General features: G+C 43.0%; 1 protein-coding gene across 1 annotated transcript in view; it reads right to left on the reverse strand.

The window, feature by feature from the left end:
* The window catches only part of LOC116519576 (A-kinase anchor protein 13-like), a 204,194-nt gene that overhangs the window by 69,288 nt on the left and 117,860 nt on the right, over positions 1-17,046 (reverse strand). The window contains exons 5-7 of the mRNA XM_032233524.1: positions 9,999-10,295; positions 4,810-4,993; positions 1,888-2,077 (exon numbers count right to left, since the gene is read on the reverse strand). Coding sequence (XP_032089415.1) covers positions 1,888-2,077; positions 4,810-4,993; positions 9,999-10,295 — 671 coding nt within the window. The remainder of the gene's footprint in view (positions 1-1,887; positions 2,078-4,809; positions 4,994-9,998; positions 10,296-17,046) is intronic.

Raw genomic sequence — 17,046 nt, forward strand, 5'->3', positions numbered from 1 at the left:
TTTTTCTATCAGTTAATACCCAAACAAGACTTTTAATCTGGAAGGGCATTGGCTCTATTTCACTCCTGGTGCATAAGCAACAAATTAAAAATATAATGAGACTACATCCACACCATGCACTGAATCCAGATTAGTAAAACACCAATTTGGGGGTTCATGTAGCAAGCACTATACAAACATATAGCAATAGCACTTAGACTTATATGCTGCTTCACGGTGCTTTACAGCCCTCTCTAAGCGGTTTACAGAGTCAGCCTCTTGCCCCCAACAATCTGGGTCCTCATTTTACCCACCTCGGAAAGATGGAAGGCTGAGTCAACCTTGAGCCTGGTAAAATTTGAACTGCCAAATTGCAGGCAGCCGGCAGTCAGCAGAAGTAGCCTGCAGTACTGCACTCTAACCACTACACCACTGAAGCTATAATATGATAACCTAGTTCACACAGCATACTACGACGGTAGCTGAGTTGCTACAACATACTTAAAGCTACCCAACCACATCTTAACTTACAAGCTAAGCTCTGCTTTGTGTTATTCCCAGCATTTAGTGAACTCTAGAAGGTCTCAGGGGGGAAGGCTATGACTATGTGGTAAAACCTGAAGTACTGCTTAAGGAGTTGGTGAGATATCTGGCCCATGAGCCTTAGGTGGCCCATAAGTTATCCCTATGCAAGCCACCCACTCATCAAACATCTGCTTCTTCTAGAAGTCCAACTTCCATTCCGAAAATCAAACTGCACCCTTTCTTTCTAAACAAACAGGCTTGGAACAACCAGAATGAGAACATGTCACAAAGAAGAGGAGGGAGGGGGGGTTCCCAATCTATTCTCCAAAACACCCTGAAGGCAGGACAAGAAGCTATGGATGGAAAACAATCTAGGAGAGAAACAACCTAGAACTAAGGAGAAATTTCTTGACAAAACAATCAATCAATGGAAGGATTTGTCTCCAGATGACTCAAACACTGGGGGTATTTAAGAAGAGACAACCATTTGTCTGAAATGATATAGGGATTCCTGCCTGAGCAAAGGGTTGGACAAGAAGACCTCCATAGACCCTTCCAATTCTGTTATTCTGTTATGTCCCCTAGCATAATTTCTTCTCTGAACCAAAGCCTCCTATCCTTACCCTAGAATTCTATGGGACTGAAAGGTGACCAATATATCAGTTCTATATTTTTAGCTCCTTCTCTCCAGAAGTGAAAATAAGTTACTTTCGTTCACAATCACTTCTTCCACCCTTGGCCTCTCCCATACCATCTCTGTTTTCTCATGATTATTTGTTTTTACACCCTTTAATTGAATTGGGGGAGGGCAGTATATGGGGATCCCAGATGGCTATTCCTTCACCAACCTAGACCCATGCTGATTGTCACCTGCCTTCAATAACTTCTCCATTTGGGGGTCACTTCCTGCAGTATATACACATTTTGACTGTAAGCCCCCCCCCCCCCCCTCAGGACATTCTCCTCCCAATTGTATTATTTACATGCATATCGTGCAACCACAGAAATAACAAGCAGGGATCATTAAACATTCACAGATGCTTTTCCTAGTATCATATTCCTCTCCCCGTCTCATTAATCTGTTCACATGCCATCCATATTCACAGCAATCAAGGATCCTCAATTGTGGTATCTGAGAGTGTTTAGGTCGGCTGTCAGAAGCAGAATGTTATCTCAAAGCAACTTATCCTCAAGAGATTACAAAGAATAACACAATAAAACTGTCTTCTTACTCTAATCAAAACCAAAACTGTAATCCTATCAAGTTTTTTTTTTAAATAACAGCATGGTACTTATCAAGCAACAAGACCATGACAAATCAGAATTATTCAGAATCCAGCTCAGTTAAACCAATGAGCTAAGACAGACCCTTTTCTCCCTCACCATATGCTGGAGATTCTGGATGTGCAGCTGGAGTTGAGCAATGTCTTTTTCCATGTTCAGTTGGTCTCCTTCCTTCATTTCCACTGTCAGAGTGTAAACGTTTAAGCCTTGGTGGTACTTGATGCAGGAGTCCCCAGAATGTACCATATGTGACAAGGTGCTCCAGGAATCTGGTTCATTGGCTTCTTTTCTGGAAAAGACAGGGACAACCAAACTCTCAAATTCTTAAATTTGCTACAAAAGGCAGCATCACAGCTAGAGCTGATGATTAACAACTGATCAACCATTTGGGCCACACTCTAGAATTTGAGAAATGATTTCCAGGTGATGATATTTCGGATTACTTGACAAAAGTCATCTACAACACATGTGGGAAGCGTGTAGAGCTGGAACTACTAACAAACTTTTAGGTGAACTTCTACAGAAGCCATCAGTTTATAGGTCTAGGTCAGCAGAAGACAAAATGGGTTCTCTCTCAGATGATGATAATGATGAGGGTAGTGATTACATGAGTGGCTGGCCAGCTCCTTCTTCCATCATGTTTTACGTCTACCCTATAACATTCCCAAGTGGTCCCCCATTCAAATACTGATGAGAGCAAAATTATTCTCATAGCCAAGATAATACATTTCCCTCTTTCATCAGCATCTTTGGAGGAGAACCAGTTTTGAAATGAATACATCAGATGTGACACAATACAGAACAGCCTTGGCTGAGATGAATCTCTCACAGCTAAGAAATACACTACTGTGATGACTAAGTGTTTTCCACCTTACATCAAACATGAAATCCAAAAGTTATTAGGTCTCAGAGATACAGCTGCTATTCCCATTACTACCTAACCAGGTTCACAATCAAGTCATCAGAATCATACTTATAAACGCTGTTCTAGATTTAAGATTCCTGTATGGAGGAATTTATATACAATTATGGTCTCTGGAATCTCTAACTGCATCATTGTTATCATAAACAAGAATACTCTTCTGCGGGAATTTGGGTCAGAATGAACTTGGCAATTAGCCTTCTGCTCTAAAATAGAGGACCAGGTTGCCCTAACTAGGAGCAACTGATAGATTCATTGCCTAAAGAAGCCAGCCGCTTTCCTTTGGATTGCTAATTTCAGGGGGGGGGGGGGACTGAAATTACCTTACTCTCAAGGCAAAAATATCTGGATAGTCCCCCAAATGAATGACATCAAGCAAAATGCCCTAGGTCGAAATGCCTTGCAAAATTATGTGTTTTAGAAAAAGAGAGAGAATTTAATTGGACAGGCAGAAAGAAGTATCTCCTTAAAGGTCTTTTAAACTGGAATTGACAACTTTCTTCCAGTTCAGGATCACCCATTAAATACATATTTCAAACTCTTGTTTGAAGCTCTGCGGAGAAAGAGGTGAAATAAGAGCCTGTGAACCTTTTAAACTTTCCCTGAATGAGAATTTTTTTTCTATCAAGGAGGCTTGGGATTTTTAATAGCAGAAATGAAGGCTCTTATGTAATATACAGGTACCTGATATTGCCCCTAAAACCACTCCTGTCTCCTAGTAAGTCACAACAGTAAGCTACCGCCTAGGGCAGCGGTCACCAACTGGTGGTCCATGGACCACTGGTGGTCCGCAAGAAAATTTTGGTGGTCCGCAGAAAAATTATTTGCATTTTTTATATTCCACTAAATCAGGGGTCCTCAAACTACGGCCCCTGGGATGGACATGCGCACTGAACGCTTGTGTTGCTGCAGAGTCTCCCCCTTCGGGGTCTTTTTGTATGGGTCAGAGGGGAAAAGAAATTCTGACTTGGGGTCTGCTTCAGCCTCCTGGTGGGGGGCTTTGGGTGAAGGCTGGAGGGAAGCACCGCTGGTGGCAAAGAGCTGCAGGGCCTCGTTCCAGTGGGACTGCATCATGGCCTGAAATTGGCTGATCATCTCAGCTCGCTGAGCCGCCAGGCACCAATACCTGCCCCGCAGGTCTTCCCTTTGCTTGGAAAGCCTATGCTCGTAGTCCTCAGTGAGGTGCTTCTGCTGAGCCTCCTTCTCAGATCCAATTTGAAGTGAGCCAGCTGTTTTGCTGACTCTTTCTCATGGTGGCTGCTTAGCCCCAACAACTGCTTCCTATTGGGGCCCTAAGGAGCTCTGGTGGGCAGGCAAGGAGTGTCTGGGAGGGGAGGGGCGAGTAGAGGCCAGAAAGACGCCCCTCAACGTGAATGACATCAAGCTGTCCATGCCCACCAAGTCAATGACCATCTAGCCATGCCCACCTGGCCATTAGGCAGATCATATTAGTGGTCCATGGGATTTAAAATTATGAATTTAGTGGTCCCTGAGGTCCAAAGGGTTGGTGACCCCTGCCCTAGGGCACCAGGGGGCTATGTGCCACCCCAAATTTGTCTGCCTTTGTCTTAGAACTTTTGCAGGTCTACCAACATTATGCTGAACGGCAAAACACTTATAAACATTTAGATTGAGTGATTTAAAACATCACTTGGTGAGTTGACTTACAGGCGGGGGGGGGGGGGAGGGGAAAGACCATCAAGAAAGTTAGAAGACAAAAAAACTTGCCTCTCTTAAGTAGGCAATAAGCTCAGGATTGCTATACTGACCAGTTATATCAGATCTGAGATTCCAGTCCTGGAACAGTCTCTAGAACAGTGTTTCTCAACCTTGGCAACTTGAAGATGTCCGGACTTCAACTCCCAGAATTCCCCAGCCAGCGTTTGCTGGCTGGGGAATTCTGGGAGTTGAAGTCCGGACTTCTTCAAGTTGCCAAGGTTGAGAAACACTGCTCTAGAAAACTGTAGGGGAGGAAGTGACTCAAGTTAAACAGATCCTTGTCTGGATGGATGACTGTTTAAGGAATCACCATAAGAGGCAAAAGGTAAATGCACAGAGCAAAAAAGCCGAAATGCTTAATCAATATCAATGGTCCTTACTTGGTTAGGATGTGATGCAGTTTCTGGTAGCCCCTCTCCAAGGTTAAGCTCACCGGTGTGGCTCCTTCACTGTTGGGAACATTCACGGCGCTTCTGCCACCTGGTTGCTTCAACAGAAACCACGTCAGCCGCAGCAAACCGAGCCTGGCTGCAAAATGCAACAACGTCTCCCGGGGAACATTTTCTGAGAAACCAAAGCAGAAAGAAGAAGGGCTTCAGCCTCCAGGTTGATATTCAGAGGGTGTCTCGAAATTTCCCACTAGATGCTGTCTCATTTGGAGCATGAGAGTTGAACGCCTCAGCCAGGGTTCACAGTGAACCCTGAGAAGAGGCTGGACTTCCCCCAACTAGGGGGGGACAACAGAGCTGAGATGACTGAATCAAACTGTTGTGGCCCACCAACGGCTAGTGGAGCTGGCAGCAGAGTCGGACAGTGAGGAGGTTGGGGAGGAATATGGGCCAGTCCTGGAGGCTGCCCCATATTCCTCCCCATATTCCGTCAGAGGCAGAGATGGGGCCAAGGCCGTCTGGCAGTTCTCAGCTGCCTTCGGAGCTAGACAGCAGTGGGGCAGAGGAACAGCTGGAGCCTGTTCCCAGTGTGCACATGCACAGAGGTGCCAGAAGAACAGAACAGCTCAGAAATCAGGATCGACTTGGGAGTAAAACCACAGGTGGACGGTGAATGGCCCCTCCCATAGGAAATAAAAGAGGAGTGAAAAGGGGGGGGGCTTTTGCAGGAAACAAAGTGTTGGTTCATTCATTCATTCATTTCAGGAGTGTGAAGATCTGTCCGTGAAACCCAGAGACTCTGTTCCAAGCCTTTTCTCGCACAGCACCTCATTCGGAAAATGTTTACATGGCAGCTGTCCAAGCTAGATAAGGTCTGCGGTAATAAGTTCACCTTTAAAAGACTGTTTACCAGGCCTTTACTGAATGTGAATGAGAAGAATTCACATTCATTTAATAAAAGGAGTTTTGTCGGGACCAGAAATCTGCCTCGTGCTTTTTGGGGAAGCCTAGGTCAGAACACAAACTCAGAGGGCACATGAATAATTCAACCCGTGACCCCTTATTTTCCTTCCATTCCCCTTCTTCATTTCCACCATCATTTAAAGAAGAGTAGCGTCTAGCAAGGTGATCTGTTCAGTGTCAAACAGTGCCCTCTGTCTGCTGTTTACCTCCTCCTCAAAGCAATTAATTCTGCTTCCAAGCTTCATCATCAAACTGCTTCCAAACTTCATCATGAAACCTGGCTTTGCTAGTCAGGAGGGAGGTCACACAGCACAGGAAACCTACAGTCACCGCAACAACTTCTGTGATTTCAGCCAACGTGACTCACCTCCCATCATTTTGCAGCCCTGGGGATTGGGAGCTGCCTCCTGTCATCCTAAAAATGAAATCAGAGCTCTCTGCAGAAGCGCAGCCTTGTGTACATCACAGAAGCCCTATGAATAGTAGCCCTTTTTTTTTTTAAGTTAAAAAGAAAATATAAAGCATTGCGTGTGACCCATTTGCAGCTAAAATCATTTTGTTGATTCATTCTTGGAAGACAAGTCTGTTCTTGTTCTTTCTTGTTAAGTCCCGTTGGCCATTTTGAGCAGCATTTCATCAAGAGTAATAAGTAAATTAGAAAACGTTTCTCGTCTTTTTCTCTCTCTCTCTTTTTTTTAGATCTCATTTCATTCTCGCCATTCATTCGAGAGAGTTAACTTCTCTTTCCTGGCGTAAATCTGTCAGCCCTGTTTTATGTATAAAAAATTAAAACCAGACAAAATTGGGGCTGAGAACCGGCAGCTGAGTGACCGCAGAGAGGAAAGGCATGGCTCCCCTCCTAGAAAATTTCCAAATGGCATCAACATGTTGGTGCCTATATATGCTCCGTTAGAAAGCAATATTGTTGTTGCTTTGAGTCACGTAACATTTATTCCCGCGCAAATTTGAGCTGCCCTTAAGAGTCAAAAGAGCTGCAGGATCTTGCAGGGCTAAATATATCTGGATTAAACTTTGGCAGGAAGACATTATAGCCTCAGCCTGGTATCAGCTAAGAAGGACTTACTGCTCAGAGTTGGCCTTAAAGCAATTCTAGAGCGGTTTGGAGAATAAATAAGGGCTGAACAACTGAGAAAAACGAGAATAAGACTGGTCTTCCAAGAACGACTGACTGATTGATTTCATTGCATTTATATGCCCTTGCTATCAACAGTGGATCTTGATAGTGTCCACAATTTTTTTTAAAAAAAAAAAGTAGCACAAAAACCATCTGACTGGAGGCTTTTAAAAACAGATTTATCTGAAATGGTTTAGATTCTCCTGCTTGGGTAAGGGATTGGACTGGAAGACTTCCAGCAGCCCTTCTAGCTCTATTATTATCTTCTGTTATTATGTTAATCATTCTAGGATCACATATATCCATCCCATCAAGCCCAAAGAAAATCCAGAGTGGTATAGGATCTCCTACCATAGGCAGTGGTTGGACTAGAAGATCTCCAAGTCCCTTACAACCCCGTTATTTTATGTTTTATGATCTTGAATTTCCAAAATCAATCAATCTCTATCTACCTATTTACCTATCTACCTATCTACCTATCTACCTATCTACCTATCTAACCTACCTACCTACCTACCTACCTACCTACCTACCTACCTACCTACCTACCTACCTACCTACCTACCTATCTATCTATCTATCTATCTATCTATCTATCTATCTATCTATCTATCTATATTTGTGTTTGTGTGTGTCTGTGTTCCAGAATAACTCTGGAACGCCTTGAGCAATTTCAACCAAACTTGGTACACAGATGACTTACTCTCTGGAAACAAATACTGTTGGGGGTAAGACATCCTTAACACCCCTCGGTGTGTGTGTTCTATTCCGATACAGCCTGTTGTGCCTTAAAATGGATTCTACTGTACTGCTGTAAAATGGATTCTACTGTACCCTGCAGTGGAGTTGCCATGGTAACGGCTTCACAGTACTCCACAAGGGGGCTCCCTTTGGTAAGGGGGAAAAATCCAAAATTAGAAATTATGGTTGGTCCGGATATTTCCCCCCTATAAATAAATATCCGGGCAATGCCGGGTTATTGGTAGTAGTATATTATAAAATCATCAAGCACATGAGTTCAATGCCAATAGACAGCTAATTCTTGTTGTCCCACTCTAACATGGGACAAAAGCGCAGCATGGCATTGTGGCAGGCAAATCAGATTTTGCTAAGGAATGTGAGAAAGTTGTGTGAACAGGCTTGTGTTTGGAATGCATTGCACAAATATGGAATTCCAAGTTGATGGTTGAGTAGGATAAGAGTGGCATGTGAGCTAAGTAAACTGTGCCTGAGAATAAATGGAATGCTTAAAGAATGGGAGTAAAGAGGGCAAGATAAGGATATGTGATGTCACCCTAGTATTTATGCATAAAGCCAGTCAACCCAAAAGCAAATCGTAAAAGAAAAGAGAAAAGTAAACTTCTACACTTAGGTTAAGAAAAACCAAAAGTATACATAACAACTGGGTGAAACCAGGCTTACTAGCAGTGACTGTGAGATCTTGGAGTCTTAGTGGACAACCAGCTAAATATGAGCTAGTAGTGTGCAGCGGCAGCCAAAAAAGGCAATACAATCCTAAATTGCATTAACAGAGGGATACAATCAAGATCAAGTGAGGTACTAATACCACTCTATAAAGCCATAGTAAGACCACTGAGTACTGCCTCCAGTTTTGGTCACCACACTATAAAAAATATGTTGAGACTCTAGAAAAAGTGCAGAGAAGAGCAACCAGGATGATTAGGGGACTGGAGGCTAAAAACATAGGATGAATGGTTGCAGAAACTAGGCATGGCTAGTCTAGTGAAGAGAAGGACCAGGGAAGATATGATAGCAGTCTTCCAATATTTGAGATGCTGCTACAGAGAGGAGGGGGATGTCAAGCTATTTTCCAAAGCAACCAAAGGCCACATAAGGAATAATGGGTGGAAACTGACCATTGAGAGATTCAACCTGGAAATAAGGAGGAACTGGCTGACAGTGAGAACAATCAACCCATGGAACAGAAGTTGCCTTCAGACGTTGTGGGAGCTTCATCACTTGAGACTTTCAAAAAGAGACTGGACTGCCATTTGTCAGAAATGGTGTAGGGTTCCCTGCTTAAGCGGGGGGGTTGGACTAGGTGATCTATAAGGTCCCTTCCAACTGCTAATCTGTTAAATCTGTTAAATAAATAGCAAGGAAACTAATCTCTGCAAAGGAAAAACAAATTATGGTCACATTGTTCAGTCAGCTGTGTGCTGCAATCACGGAAAACCAACCAGTCAAAGAATACCTACCACAACGTGACCACAAAGAACAGTTGATAAAAATATGAAATATACAGGTGGTAGAGAAAAGAAAAGCAGCCGAGGTTAAAATTCTGAATATATATAAAATTAGCCTCCGATGCTCCGTTCTCCATTTCATTTTAACGGTGGCCTTTTCTAGACATTTCCATGGGTATTGAAGTAGGAATGATGAACCAGAGGTGCTTTTTCAAAAGGCAAGTGGACTTCTTTGTTTTTTCCTTGAAGATGTTTTGCCTCTTCTCCAAGAAGCTTCTTCAGTTCTGACTGAATAGTGGGGATTGGAACTGCAGCTGCTTCTTGGATTAGAAGTGAAACGTCTTCAAGGAAAAACTGAGGAAGTCCAGTTGCCTTTTGAAAAAGCATCTTTGGGACCAAACATGACCTGGAGACTCAGAATTTCCATAGTCGAAAGAAGAACCATTAATTTAATGTTTTTATACCCAAAAGTTAGCACTCTCTTTCTCTCTCCCCCCCCTCTCTTTTTTAGGAAGGAACTATCTTGTTCTCATTCATGACACTTCAACTGTCCTGATGGTCATTTTGCTTAACTCACAGGGTAAAAATGCTGCAGATAACATCTACCAAAACTAACAACAAGAGAATCATTTGACTGATATTTCATTTATGTGGTGTGGCACAAATGCAAATTGCTGAGAAAGCTAATCTGCGCAGACAAACAGCGTACTGATAGAATAAATCAGGTTTATGGAAAACAAGATTCAACAGCTGTATTTTGCAGGGAGAACTCAGTCCGGTATGCCTAAATTACGACGAGGGGAACCGGCCCCTAAGTTTGATTATCACCATAACAATCCAATCTGCAGCACGCACAAAGCGTTACCACATCTTACCATTGAGACTGTGGTCCGTTCCCAACACGTTCCACTCAGTCGGCAGCTTCAGGTGACGAAACGCCAAAGTTACTTTCTCATCCAGAAAATCTAAGTCCCCGGCGGGTGGCCTGGAACGGTCCAGGAAACGTGTAAAGTTTAACGCTTGCTGGTTTCCAGCGCATGATGCCAGGAATTGCGCCGCGTCATAAGCTTCATCCTGGACGAACTGCAAGCTGTCTTCTGCCACCACCAGAAGTGGGTGGCCTTGCTTGGTGGCACAGAGAGAGACTTTCACGGTTTCACAACAGTCGTGACCTGCAAGGGGGAGGGGGAGAGAAATTGACCTAAATTAAGACATTTCCATTCTACTTTTTTCATGTCCTTCCATCTCTGGCTACAAGCATCTTCTTCATGGGTGTGCAACATTTTCTGAGTTCAGGGACTGCACAAGTCCTCGGAAGAGCCCACTGGAGGCCAGGTTCAAAGAAAGGGACAAGACAAAAGCTACATTCATTTCATTTTCACTAACTACATTGGTTAAACGTCGCTTCACAGAGAAAGCTATCAAAACCAGTCAAGATGGGGAATGCTGTCCTTTCAAAACATTTTGAGCAAAAAGGGAAGAGGCTGAAATATTAGGATTGTACCAAATGAAGCCGAACAAGGATTATACAGCGTGCACCAACTCAAATTCCTCTTCCTTCCTATTTTCAAAACCAGCAGTGTTTTATTGGTGGATCCAGGCCTCGCTTCTCCTCCTTTCTTGTACCCCATTGCAGTCACCACCCTCCATGCCCAAACTGGACTGGCCACTCATTAATTACTACAAAAGCTACTCTGCCAACTACTTCAGTCCCTAATTGTGTGAATCAACATCCCCCCCCTCCTGCCTCCTTCCTCTCTATTTTTAATTACATCAATGAACTCAAATGATGTTTTCTTCTCCAGAAAACAGACTTGAACAATCCACAGCTGGACAGTGGCAGCTGGGGGGGGGGGAATCCTTTTACGGTAACGTGGCAAAAACAATTCATTCACTATTGAAGAGGAAAACCGAAGCAGGAATTGGGAGCTCTTAAGTTGTCAGAACGAATATAGCCACAAGTGAAAACACAATACTTAGGTTTTCATAAGCAAAGAGGTAACTGGAGTTAAGAATCCAAGTGGAAGGAGCAGAAAGAAGCTATTTGGAGCTGCCCAACTTAATTCTGTTCAAAGATAAATGTCAAGCAGATAGACTCCATGGTCAAGAGACCAAGGTAATGAGAAAAGGATGATAAAGATATTATCACTGCCAATAACTCTTCAAATAGTTTGAACTAAAAGATGCTCTTCTCTGTCTTCTTCAGCCAACCAGTGATTCAGACAACTTGTGCAAGTAGCAAAATGGGTAACCGATTTATTTGTTATACTAGATGATAACCCAGGGCTGTCCAGGTATGTATTTATCCCAACCCTCCTTCCATGAACTTCACTGCAATTTCTAATGTTGGATATTCCCCTCTTACCAGAGGGAGCCCCCTTGTGGAGTACTGTGAAGCCGTTACCACGGCAACTCCACAGCACTGTACAGTAGAAGCCATTTTAAGGCACAACAGGCTATATCTTAACAGAAAACACACCCTGATTAGGGGTGTTTTACCCTCCACAGTATTTGTTTCCAGAGGGTAAGTAATCTATGTACCAAGTTTGGTTGAAATTGCTTGAGACATACATGCATGCATGCATGCATGCATACATACATACATACATACACACATACATACATACATACATCATACATACATACATACATACATTTTCACGGGTGTACACAGAAAAAGACCCGAATGCAACAAGAACAACTTGTGTGTGTGTGTGTGTGTGTGTTTGTGTGTGTGTTTGTGTGTGAGAGTGTGAGTGTGTGTGTGTGTGTGAGAGAGAGAGAGAGAGGGAGGGAGAGAGGGAGGGAGAGGGAGAGGGAGAGGGAGAGGGAGAGGGAGAGGGAGAGGGAGAGAGAGAGAGAGAGAGAGAGAGAGAGAGAGAGAGAGAGAGAGAGAGAGAGAGAGATTTATATAGCTATCAATACCACAGCCAAATCTGGGTGGCATATAAGGTTTAAAAAAATAGTCATAACATATAGAAAATGATGCACCAGTTTAAAACAGTCAACCTCAAATCACAGAAACCGCATCAGCTCATCTAATCTCCTGGCAAAAATACTTCAGATCTTCACAGTAATCAAGGAGAGAAGCAACCTAGAACTAAGGAGAAATTTCCTGACAGTTAGAACAATGAATCAGTGAAATAACTTGCCTCCAGAAGTTGTGAATGCTCCAACACTGGAAGATTTTTTTTAAAAGAGATTGAATAATCATTTGTCTGAAGTAGTGTAAGGTTTCCTGCCTAAGCAGGGGATTGAACCAGAAGACCTCCAAGGTCCCGTCCAACTCTCTTATTCTGTTCTGTTATTCTCTTAAAGACTAGTAAAAGCTTAACAGAATCAGGGTCATCCAGATTTATGGAGAGATGCTTGTCTGGATGGATATGAACAAAAATGAAAGTACGTAGTTTTAGCTTTTGGCCTTTAAAGTACTTTTAGCAACCTAGGCCAATTTGAAACAGTACTTCAGGTATTGCTCAATTTATGACCACAACTGAGTCCAAAATTTCTGCTCTTAAGTGAGTTGTTAAATGAATTTTGCCCCATTTTACGACTTTTCTTGCCACTGGATTTTAACCAGTAATAACACGGTTGTTAAGTGAATCTGGCTTCCCCATAGACTTTGCTGGTCAGAAGGTCGCAAAAGGGAATCCCCCTTGACCCCAGGACACTGCAAACATCATAAATATGAATCAGTTGCCAAGTGTTGGAATTTTGATCATGTTGACCATGAGGATGGTGCACCAGTCATAACTAGGACATAACTAGTCACTTTTTTCAGTGCTGTTGTAACTTTGAATGGTCACTAAATGAATTGTTTTATGTCGAGGATTCTCTCTACTTCAGGGAATTCTAGGTTTGAAAGCTAAACTGGAACCAGATGGCACATTCATTTCCAAAACCCCAACACTCTTTAAAGAGTCGAAGCAGAAGTAGCCAGGCAAGGTGCGGGTATTTTAGAATTTTAAAATTTTTAACTGCCTGCTTTGATGGGCTTTTCCCAAGTTTCTTTCTCTGAGTTCTGTCTGATCATTTCTTAGACAGCACCTTTTCCCCTTGTCCCTTAGGGTCATTCTCCTGTATCATTGCAACTGGAAAATGGGGGGGGGGGGGGAAATTAAGAGCATCAAGATATACCGGTAGTTTTTCCTGTTAATAAGAAAACTACCTGGGAATCTTGATGCTCTTAATGACATCTTCATGATGTCCAGAAGTTCATCTTAAATGACTGGGTTCAGGAGTTAAAGGATAAAGAAGTTTATTTGCTTCTGACTTAACATGAAGCCTGCATTAATGGTTTGTAGGTTGTGACTTATGACCTAGCCAACTGTACTTTATATAACAATCTAAGATCTTGGCTATGTATAAATCTAGATTGTTGTCATTGTTGTTAGTTGCAAAGTCATATCTGACCCATCGCAACCCCATGGACAATGTTCCTCCAGGCCTTCCAGGCCTCTACCATCCCATGGAGTCCATTTAAGCTCACGCCGACTGCTTCGGTGAGTCTATCCAGCCACCTCATTCTCTGTCATCCCCTTCTTCTTTTGCCCTCCATTGTTCCCACCATTAGGCTCTTCTCCAGGGAGTCCTTCCTTCTCATTAGGTGGCCAAAGTACTTGAGTTTCATCTTCAGGATCTGGCCTTCTAAAGAGCAGTCAGGGTTGATCTCCTCTAGGACTGACCGGTTGGATCGCCTTGCAGTTCAAGGGATTCGCAGGAGTATTCTCCAGCACCAGAGTTCAAAGGCTTCCATTCTTTGGCCCTCAGCCTTTCTTATGGTCCAACTTTCACAGCCATCCATTGCAACTGGGAAAACCGTAGCCTTGACTATCTGCACTTTTGTTGGCAAGGTGTATCTGGGTATAACCTGTGTAACAGACTTGGGTCAAAAAGTCAAATAACCAAAAGGTCGAATTCTAAAATGCCAAACTTCCAAGACTTGAGAATAGTCACGCTAGGGATGAATTTTGGAAAATGCAGTTCCCTCACATCTGGAGAGCATCAGGATGAGGAACATTGGACCATTAGGTAAGGAGAAGTATCCAGGAATCTGGGATCTGAAGAAAAAAGACACCTAAAATGCTGGGATGCTGAACTAATGCTGAACTAAGCAACTTTGAAGTGTTGCAGCTCTTGCAGATGAAACCAAGGTGACAAATAAGGCTTAATCAGATCAAACATCCAGCTGCAGAGAGCAACGTGTTTGCTCTCTTTCAAGTTCTTTTATGTTTTTCTTCCCTTGCCGCTGACATGCTCTCCCCCCACCCCCCAGAGCCCAGAATTAGATTTTGACTTTGTCAATTAATTCAAAAGCAAGAAGAGCTATTCCTCAAAGAACACGGTGAAGATCTAAATTGCTTCAGGACTTCCAGAACCCATCCCATTAAAAAGAGAAAGATCTGTGCTCTGCAGTGTCTGTTTCATATTGCTTCTAAGGCTGAACGACAGAAATCAAATTGCCAAAAGAAGCAATTCGGTATTATGGATTTGTAAAGGAAGAAGGCAGGAGAGTAACAAGATTAAACACACGCACATCCAGACACAAGCTGGAGCCTAAAAGATAGGTTTCATCTGCCACGCTAGGAGATAAATCATATAGTCCTAGGATCAGAAAAGAAACAGGATATAACAGAATTTGTAACTAATCTCATAAGGTACTATCTTAGCAATACATAACTAAATAAAATATTATACACAGAGGAAAAAAAATATGTATAATGCCTTGCACTATATTGCACTGAAAAATTAATATAGGATATTAACACAACCATCTATCCTTCCCCCAACCCTGAGTGCAAAGATCTATGTATAATATATGGAAATTTTATTCATTCATTCACATTCATAAAATACACAAATAAAGCTTTGCAAATAATTTTACCAAATCGCCTCCATTCTCATATTTCATAATCTTGGAAGTTTTTAAGAAGAGATTAGGTAACATGTGTCTGAAATGGTACAGGGTTTCCTGCAGTGGTGGGTTTCAAAAATTGTTCGAACCTACTCTGTGGGTGTGGCCTCCTTTGTGGGAGTGGCTTGCCGCCCATGTGACCGGATATGAAGATGCCGACGACACTTGTCAGAACCACCTCAAATTACCTCACACACAGCACTGGCATACATAAGAATATGATGTATGCTTGTTTTTTAAAAGGCATCTTTGGTTTGCATTAAAACAACTTCAACACACGCAATGTTCTGATTGCACCACAAACGCAGTAGTCATCCTTACCTTTCACAGAGGCACTGAGGTTTATAAATATGAGCATGATAGTGTAGAACAATCATATCCAAGGACCAGTGGTGGGTTTCAAAAAAATTTGGAACCTCTTTTGTAGGTGTGGCCTGCTTTCCGGGTCCACTGGTGGAACCTCTTCTAACCGGTTCGGTAGATTTGACGAACCAGTTCTACCGAATAGGTGCGAACTGGTAGTAACCCACCTCTGGTTTCCTGCCTAAGCAGAAGGTTAGACTAAAGACCTCCACGGTCCCTTCCAACTCTGGTATTCTATTTCTATTTCTTTCCTACAAAAATACTCACAGCTGCTCTCATTAGGGGGAAGGGAAGCATGCAACCTGGATACTGTATATGTACAGTTTCGCTCGCCCATTGCTTTCCTCCAGCTCTGCAGCCCAGTTCCTAACATGCCATGGACTGGTACCAGTCTGCAGCCTGAGGGTTAGGGAACCTATACTAGTGATTCCGTAACTGTGAAAAGGCTAAACTACACAGCTATTATCCTTAATCAAACTGGTGCTGGTTGCACTGTTTAGACACTATCCCACTTCCAAGCTGACTGTCCCTTAAAAAAAAAACTGTAGATCAACATTTTTTTAATTTTTAATGGTGTTAGTACAAGGGGAATAGTAAGGGTTGTGGACTGGATTGGGAAATAATCCCAGTTCACATTCCAGAAGGAATGGCTAGCACTTCTATAGTACGTCAAGAACCCTGAATGAATTTGCTGTGGATTTACTCCCGATAAATCACCCGAACTTAGTCGTGTATCGTCGAATTCATTTGAATTAAACTAAAAAGTACATTTCATGGAGATGGGGAAGCTGTCATTACTAGTGAGGAAAAAAAATTAGGTAATGAAAATGTACATGTTGCCTGGGAATAATGTTTTTGTTCCAGGCACTACCTGTTTTGACAACTGATGTGCAATTTAAACAGTAGCAGAAGGAGATAGCTAAATTTGCGTAGCAAGGGAGCTAAGTATAAGGTGTTGCAAGAGGCAAAGGGAAGAGGAGGAGTAGGTTTACCGGATTTGGAATTGTATTTTGTGGCTTGATGTTTGCTTTGGATGAAAGAGTGGGTGTTGCTGAGAAATGGAAGGCTTTTGGGGTTAGGAGGACACAACCTGGGATTTGGGTGGCATGGATATTTGTGGCACAACAAAGTCAAGGTTAATGTGGATTTTAAACATCATTACATTAGACATGCCATGTTGAGAATGTGGAACAGATACGCCCAGGATGTGCTTCGAAACACTCTTGTCCTGCCTACTGTTTGGACTCTGGAAAGAGTGCAGAAAAGAGCAACAACAACGATTAGGGGCTGGAAGCCAAAATATATGAAGAATGGTTGCAGGAATTGAACCAGAGTCTACTGCCTGCTCGGGGCCCTCTCTAAGAGCAAGCAAGCTGTCAATCAGCTCATGCATGCATGCCCCCCACTGGCCAGCTAAATTTTGGGTCTCTTGCCACGCATGCGCGGGGTGTATGCGGGAGATGCATATGCATGTGCATGCATGGGTGCATGTGGGAGATGCATACACATGCATGGGATTGCGGGGGGGTCACGTGCGCATGTGGGGGAGTGCATTGGGGTTTGGCATGCTCCTCTCGTGCCCAGTTCTTGGTCTTAGGAGGATTCAGGGAGGCCCGCTAGGCTCAAAATGGAGCATGGGGGGTTAC

The sequence above is a fragment of the Thamnophis elegans genome, chromosome 16 (assembly GCF_009769535.1).
Source record: "Thamnophis elegans isolate rThaEle1 chromosome 16, rThaEle1.pri, whole genome shotgun sequence".
NCBI classification, from domain to species: Eukaryota; Metazoa; Chordata; class Lepidosauria; order Squamata; family Colubridae; genus Thamnophis; species Thamnophis elegans.